The sequence below is a fragment of the Elephantulus edwardii genome, unplaced genomic scaffold (genome assembly GCF_000299155.1).
Source record: "Elephantulus edwardii isolate Elephantulus edwardi_28Jun2011 unplaced genomic scaffold, EleEdw1.0 scaffold00348, whole genome shotgun sequence".
NCBI lineage: Eukaryota > Metazoa > Chordata > Mammalia > Macroscelidea > Macroscelididae > Elephantulus > Elephantulus edwardii.
Genome location: NW_006400098.1, coordinates 770,158 through 777,985, shown reverse-complemented (window position 1 = coordinate 777,985; position 7,828 = coordinate 770,158). Strand labels below are relative to the sequence as shown.

The window sequence follows — 7,828 nt, the reverse complement described above, 5'->3', positions numbered from 1 at the left end:
TGGGGAGATCACAGCCAGGGAATGTGGGGAGATCACAGCCAGGGACCCTGGGAGATCACAGCCAGGGACCTGGGGAGATTACAGCCAGGGATCTGGGAGGGATGACAGCCAGGCGACCTATGGCAGGTCCCACGGTCACCTGGGGGCTCCCCCAAGCCGTCCATCAGCATCAGGAGCAAAAGCAGCTGCAGTGACGTGTCCCACTTAACCAGGGCCAGTCCCTTCCAAGTCGGGGTGACCTTGTAGGGCAGCAGAACCCCAGGCAGCGTGAGGGTCTCCATCTTTCCTGGAACACGCTGGCCCGGAGTCCCCTGTGCTCGGGGCTTTCCCGCCCGGACCTCTGTCCATTGCTGTGGAGAGAGGATGCTGACCCACGGAGACCTTGGTGGACAGAGTAGAGCTGCCCTCGGGGTCCTGAGGCTGTGATGCTTTCAGGAAGCAGCAGTTCTCTTTCTATCAGGAGCGCTAGTGGGTTCCCACCCAGCTCTGGTTCCCCCAGAGCTCCTTCCCCCTCTGCCAAGGGTCAAGTTCTAGTGCACAGCCATGGGTTCGGTGACTGTCCTGAAGAATGCAAATGCCCCCTCCATTTCTGCCAACTGTTGGTACATGTAGACTTTTTTTGCTTTCCCTCCCGAGTGTCCCTGGACATTTGAACTTGAATGTGTGCATTTTCTGCCTTTCAAAGTATCACACATTATATATAATCAGGGCTTGATTAGATAGTAAGTGAATCATAGTACTCAGTTGTAATTAACGTTACAGGGAGCCCTGGGGGCATTGTCTGTGGGGAGGTAGGTGCTCACCTGAACACCTCGCCTCTCTGGCAGGGAGGGAGGGAGGTGGACCATCTCCTCCCGGGCAGTTTTACACCCTCCTGAAAGCTCGGGGGCGGGGGGGGGGGGGGTGTGTCACCTCTGAGTCTGCATTTTTAAATGAATGTTCTGAAACAAAATGCCTGTGAGTGAATAACATAAAGCTGACATGATCTGTAAACTTTCACACAAAGAAATTTCAAAATAATAAAGAAACCACATAACAATAGGGACAATCAGGCAGTGGTAAAATCAGAAACATTACAGGCATCTTGTGGTCCAAACTCCACACAGAGCTGTGAGCCCGTGGTGCGTACAGGCGCGTGCGCGCGTGTCTATGTGTCTACACCTGACCATTAACCAAATGGTCTGCAGTCTGACCTCACTAGCTGGTCCTCAGGTGAGCTATGAGGCAGCCTGCTCCCGTGGAGATGGCAGAACAGGTCTGAATCCATGTGACAGCTTGCAAGGTGGACGGGCCGGTCTCTAGAGAAACACCACTTGGTGCTTGGGAAAGGAGAGGGTCAGCGGAGGAGAGCAAGCCTCTGTGAGCGCGATGTCATGCGTGGAAGCCCAGGGCTGGGCAGGGCTTGATTCTGGCACCAAACCACAAAATGCGTCACAATCAACTCGCAGGAATCACTTTCTGTTTTTGTTTGAAAACTTTTTTTTTTCTTTGTAAACTTTTCATTCTATCTTGAGTGAAAGGTTACAGGGCAAATTGGTTTTCTGTTCCAGACGCTTGTTGTTGTTATGTGCCGTCGAGTCGCTTGTGACTCATAGCGACCCTATGTACAACAGCCCCAAACTCCACTCTGTCCTGTGCCAATCGCACTGTCTCTGATACTCCCATCCCAATTATCCCAGTCACTGACTCAATCCTCCTCATAGAGGGCCTTCCCCTCCTGCGCCGTCCCTCCACCCTCCGAAGCATGATGTCCTTCTCCAAGGACCGGTCTCTCCTCACAACATGTCCAAAGTACGTGAGATGGAGCCTCAGAATCCTTGCCTCCAAGGAGTGTCCAGTTTGACCCTTTCCAGGATGAATCTGTTTTCCTAGCAGTCCATGGTATTCTCAATACTCTTCTCTAGCACCACAGCTCAAAGGCATCAATTCTCCTTCTATCCTCCTTAGTCATTGTTCAACTCTCTGTTGCATAACAAGTGATTACAAAGATCGTGGCCTGTATCAGACGCACCTTAGTCTCCAGAGAGACACCATTGCTCTTCAGCACTTTGGAGAGGTCCCTAACAGCAGACTTTCCCATGGCAATGCGCCTTTTAATTTCTTGGCTACTGGTGCCAAGAGTGTTGACTGTGGAGCCAAGCAAACTAAAGCTGTGTACAATCTCAATCTCTTCACCATCCATCCTGATGCTGCCGATTGGTCCAGTGGTGAGAATCTTTGTCTTCTTGACATTGAGCTTCAATCCATATTGGAGGCTGTAGTCCTTGACCCTCTGCAGCAGGTGCTTCAGGTCCTCTTCAGTTTCAGCAAGCAGGGTTGTGTCATCTGTGTATCGCAGATTGTTGTCCAGACACGACATTGTTTTTCTCGTGACGCTGAGGGTGATCCTCTCATTACACACTTCCCTCTTCCTCCCTGTGATTCTCATTTCCACTCACCTTTCTTGCCTCACACTTCCTGCCTCTTGCTCTCATAGAACGAGCAAGTGTCTCCTGGCTGTTAACTGGTCACCTCATAGACCTGCCAAGTTGAGCTATCAGGGTGAATGGTAGCTGTTGATGTTTTTTAAAAAATTAATTTTAATGAACATTTACAGAGACTTTGGATTTCCATTCATTCATTGTTGCACTTTTCTCCCTGCCCACCCCTCCCCTCCATTCACTCCTCTCTTTGAAAAGTAAAAATTCTTTCATTGTTATACAGTCCCTCCCCCCAGGTCCACTCCACTGTGCAGCCTTCATTCTGGACTCCTGTCATGACAATAATACCCAATTATATATCCCTTTTAAACAGTTCTCTCCCTCATCTGTTTCAATGCCATATACATTATTTATCCCCACTTTCTCAGTCTCCCCCTCAACCCTGATATCAGTCTTGTTTTACAGCAGTGGCACCATGCAGTATTTGCCCTTTTGTGACTGAGATATTTCACTCAGCATCATGTCCTCCAGGGTCACCCATTTTGAATAATATTGCATGAGTTCCTTGTTTTTCAGTGCTGCATAGTATTCCATTGTGTGAATATACCACAGCTTCTCTATCCATTCGTTTGTTGATGGGCACTTAGGTGGTTTCCAACTCTTTGCTGTTGTGAACAAAGCTGCAATAAACATGGGTGTGCATATATCTGCTTGGGTAGCAGTTCTGGTTTCTTTAGGGTAAATTCCCAGTAGTGGAATTGCTGGGTCAAATGGTATTTCTACTTGCAGCTTCTTGAGAAAGTACCACACCGCCGTCCATAGTGGTTGTACCATTTTACATTCCCACCAACAGTGAATAAGGGTTCCAGTTTCTCCACAACCTCGCCAGCATTTGCTGCTTGCTATTATTTTTACTAGGGTGAGATGATAGTTGTTTGGTAGCTGTTTACATTTAAATTAAGGGAAATGGGATAAAACTAAGAAGTCAGTTCTGTTGGTGGCACCAGCCCCTGGTCAAGTGTGCAAGTGTCCCCGTGACCTGTGGTGAGCTCCTTGGAGGACACATACCCTAAAGCATTTCCAAACCCAAGACCCTGATTCTTTGTAGCCCTCCAGCACCCCGCTGGGAGTCTCCGAGGCTGTCAGTCTCTGTTCTGGAGGAGGACTGCCCAGCTTTTCCTTGTGGAGTCGGTGATGGGTCCAAAACCACGGAATTTTCCAGTTAGCAGTTTAACACATGGTGCCCCAGGCCACCAGACCTCCTGACGTCGGGAGAGCTGGTGCTGACCCAAAACTCTGGCTCACCCGGCTGCTGGCTCCCTGGGAGGGCGGTGGGCAGTCTGCTTCCTTGGAGATGGGCAGCCTGGAAAGCGCCATGGGGCCGGCACAGCCCATCTTGGAGACCCTGTCAGCGAGCCAGTTAGGACTCAAAAGCTGCGGTTGCATTTCTGTGGCTGTAAATCTTAAGGGGAAGAAACCACCCCTCTTGCTTCTGCAGAGGCTACGCGGCGGGCTGGAACCTCTGTGGGTGGGGGGCGTTTTAGTAGTTGAGGGCTCCCTGCCCAGCACTGAGGTTTGCTCTGACTCCTGAGCCACCTCATGGCAACGGGATTGTTTGGGGTTGAGAATGGCAGGCCTTTCTTCCGAGTCTCTCGGTCCAGAAACTTGCCCACCTTGGGTGACCCTTCTGGGCTGTGGAACAGCGTGGAGGTACACCAGAGGGGCCCCAGGATGACTGGGCACCGCAGTAACCCCCTTCTCTCCCCTCCGTTGCTCCCAGCCGCCCCCCAGGTGATGCTGCTGCCGCCCCGGCCACCTGCGCTCAGCTCCTCCCCGGAGCCCGTGGACCCTCCACCCAGCCTGCGCTCCTCCCCAGAGGCCATGGACCCCGTGACCGAGCCTGTGTCCCCGTCCGCCGACCCCGCCACCTCCTCCCCGCCACACTACTACCTGCTCATCGACACGCACGGGGTGCCCTACAAGTACACAGCGCAGCGCAAGGACGGGCGCAAGGCGGACGACGAGCCCCCCGCGGACGGCACGGAAGAGGAGGGCGGCAGCTGCCCGTGCCACGAGTGCGGCCGCGTGTGCAGCTCCCCCATGCAGCTCCAGCGCCACTTCTTGACGCACTCCATGGTCAGGCCCTTCACCTGTGACACCTGTGACCGGGCCTTCAAGCGCTCCAGCGACCTGGCGCGCCACCGGCGCATGGCACACAACACGGTGCGCCGCACGGGCACCGACCGCCCCTACGTGTGCCCCTACTGCCCACGCCGCTTCCAGGACACCGCCACGCTGGCCGAGCACGTGCCCACGCACTAGGGCCCCCGGCTGCCCCACGGAGCGGCGCCCACTGCCAGGGAGCAGGGTGGCTTTGAGACACAAGACATGCCCCGCTGCCGCTCCTTGGGCCCGGGGGCCTGGCCCACTCCCCGTCCCTCTCCCTGGCAACGCGTGGTGTTTTCCTGCCCCAGTGCATCCATCTACCCGTGGAGAGTATTACACCTTCCCCACCGCTACCTGGCAGTGTCTGGTCTTTTCGGGGGCCCCAGTGTCCCCTTCTGCCCAGCAGGAAGGGCACCACCCTCTCCACCCCGATCTGTGCCAGTATATGGGCCGGTTTCCCCATCTGCCCGTGGAGAGTATTACGCTCGGGTGGTCTAGTGGGTAAGGAGTTACGCTGCCAACACAAAGGCAGGCAGTTCAAGTCCACCAGCAGCTCTGGGAGAGAGATGGGCAGGCGATTTCCAGCCTCTGAAAACTCACGAGAGGGTCAGCGATGACTTGGTTCGACAGCATGTAACAGTCACCTCCCTCTAGTCTGGGCATTTCTGGACCTCAGTTTCCCCCGGTAGGAGCGGTCTCCCTTCCCCTCTCTCTAGCTAGCAGTGTCTGGGCATCGAGGCCCCGTTTGCTCCTCTGTCACCATTCTCCTGAAAGGTTGGGTGACGGGTGGGATGGCCCAAAGGAAAGGGGCCAAGCCAGGAGCATACCAGTCGTGGTCCTCAGAGACTCTTGCTCAGGACCATTCTGTGGGTTCCAACACGTCACTCTGTGCAACGGGAATCAGTGGTCCTCCCCGCCCCCGCCGTCCAGCCAGGGTGTCAGCCCAGCTCTCATGAGGCTGACCCTGTACCTTAACCCAGCACAATGCCCTTCCCCGGGGACTGGCCCCTCCTGGTAACAGGCTCCACGTCCTCGCCTGTGGGAAGGAGCCTGGCTGTAGGTCTCCGACCCCACAGCTCAAGTGCATCAGGTCTTACCCGCTAGCTTTCACATGCATCCCACTGGAAAGGTGGCTCGGGTCAGACACGTCAAAGTCTTCAGCAGACGCCTGCCCAGTGCCATGATGCCCCACCCTGGCCTCCGGGCTTGGGCCGCCCTCTGTCAGCGCCCCCCCACCCCGCGCTGGGCTCGCCCCCCAGAGTTGGAAGACTTGGGGGTGGGGCCCCTGCACTCCGCACCCCCGGGGGGTGGGGGGAAGGGGGGTCGCTGCGGGAAGGCGTCGGAACCTTGGCGCGCGTTGCGCCTGCGTTCCCAGCCGGCGCCCTTTCCCAGGCACGCCGGCGCCCCCCGCCCGCGCCCGGAAGTCGCCCCGCCGCCGGCGTTCGCCAGGGGAAGCCCGGAGCCGCCGGGACTCGGCCGCGCCTCGGACCCGCCAGGCCGCGCACCGGGTACAGGCGGGAGGAGGGGCGGGGCGGCCTGGGCGCCTTGTAGGAGCGAACTTGGGGGGCTCCGCTGCGGGGGGTGCGGCGGGACCGAGCCTGGGGCCCGCAGGAGGGTGGAGGGGTGGGGCCGGAGGTGGAAGGAGTCGCCCAGGTCCACGGACTGCACATCCGAGGGGGCGTGGGGTGGGGGCGTGGGAAAGGAGTGCCGAGACCCCGCTGCGTAACGGGCGGCCTGCGAGAGCGCAGAGGAGAAAGGTGTCAGGGGCGGGGAGACAGCGCACCCCCGAGGGCAGGTAGCAGGGTCGGGGCACAGATGTGGAGGAGGCGGGTTGCAAAGTGGGGAGAGGATGGGGAGCGCCGGGGAAGGCTCAGGATGGAGCGGCGGGAAGTGGGGAATTGGGTTAGCGGGGTTCTGGGGATGCTCCAGGGCGCACCCGCTCAGGCACTGGGCTGCTAACCGAAAAGCCCGCGGTGCCTGGATATCGTTGAGATTTATGATCCCTGGGCACCCCTGTGGGGTCGCTCTGAATCAGAACGGGCTTGCCAGCACTTTTTTTTTGGCGGGGGGGGGGGGATGCCAAAGTGAACTAGGCCGGTCACAGCTGCACACAGTGATGGAGGGGGTATAGGTGGGTGTGCAGTGGGCATGGCGCGACAGGAGGAGACGGAGAGGATATGGGGTCCTGCGGGAGAGCGGAGAAAAGAATGTACTAAATGTGCCAGTATATGGGCCTTTCCCTCCATTTGCCCGTGGAGAGTATTAAGCTCGCGTGGATTCTACTGAGTAAGGAGTTACGGTGCCACAGAAGAGCCGTGGGGTGTGAAAAAAAGGGTTCGAGGTGCTGGGAGGGGAAGTGGGTCTGGGAGACCAGCTGTCTTCTTCTCCGAGGAAGACGCTCCGAGTCTGGACTGAGCGCAGGATGGGGCGGGCATGTGTGGAGTCCAGCCTGGGGCGTCGGCTCTTGGAGCTCAGTGGGTGAACTGTCCGGTCCTTAACTGAAAGGTCAGCGGTTTGACTCCGCCAGCCGCTCCCTGGAGGGTCACCCCGAGTTCACTGGGTGGCGGTATAGTCAGCCTGATGGATTCTCAGGTCCCTTTTTGGGGGGGAGGGGACGAGGCACAGAGGGGTTACCAGCGGCGAGGATGAAACCAGTCAGACCAAGGATTGTGACTTCTCTCCCCTCCGCCGCTCCCAGCTGCCGCTCCCGATGTTGCTCCTGCCGCCGCGGCCGCCCCACCCTCGGTCCTCCTCCCCAGAGGCCATGGACCCACCGCCCCCCAAGGCTCCCCCTTTCCCCAAGGCGGAAGGCCCCTCCTCCACCCCCTCTTCGGCAGCGGGGTCCCGAACCCCGCGGCTGGGCCGCCACCTGCTCATCGACGCCAACGGCATCCCCTACACGTACACGGTGCAGCTGGAGGAGGAGCCGCGGGGTCCGCCGCAGCGCGAGGCGCCGCCGGGAGAGCCGGGCTCCCGCAAGGGCTACAGCTGCCCGGAGTGCGCACGGGTCTTCGCGAGCCCCCTGCGGCTGCAGAGCCACCGCGTGTCGCACTCGGACCTCAAGCCCTTCACGTGCGGCGCCTGCGGCAAGGCCTTCAAGCGCTCCAGCCACCTGTCGCGCCACCGCGCCACGCACCGCGCCCGCGCGGGGCCGCACAACTGCCCGCTGTGCCCGCGCCGCTTCCAGGACGCGGCCGAGCTGGCGCAGCACGTGCGGCTGCACTGAGCGGGGCGCCCAGGCC

General features: G+C 58.5%; 2 protein-coding genes across 3 annotated transcripts; both read left to right on the top strand.

Annotated features, from left to right (window-relative positions):
• The first annotated feature begins 4,151 nt into the window (after positions 1 to 4,151).
• Positions 4,152 to 4,742, top strand: LOC102876051 (zinc finger protein 580-like). Its single transcript, XM_006901854.1, has one exon. The coding sequence runs from the start codon at positions 4,152 to 4,154 to the stop codon at positions 4,740 to 4,742; it is 591 nt and encodes a 196-aa protein (XP_006901916.1).
• Positions 4,743 to 5,986: 1,244 nt separating this feature from the next.
• On the top strand, positions 5,987 to 7,812 carry LOC102860629 (zinc finger protein 580-like). Of its 2 annotated transcripts, XM_006901821.1 has the most exons (3): positions 5,987 to 6,094; positions 6,262 to 6,266; positions 7,285 to 7,812. In XM_006901821.1, exon 3 carries the CDS (start codon positions 7,297 to 7,299, stop codon positions 7,810 to 7,812), a length of 516 nt encoding a protein of 171 aa, XP_006901883.1. In that variant the 5' UTR covers positions 5,987 to 6,094; positions 6,262 to 6,266; positions 7,285 to 7,296. The 2 variants fall into 2 exon arrangements, with proteins under 2 accessions (XP_006901883.1, XP_006901882.1); XM_006901820.1 differs by lacking the exon at positions 6,262 to 6,266 and having other exon boundaries at positions 6,008 to 6,094.
• Positions 7,813 to 7,828: the final 16 nt, after the last annotated feature.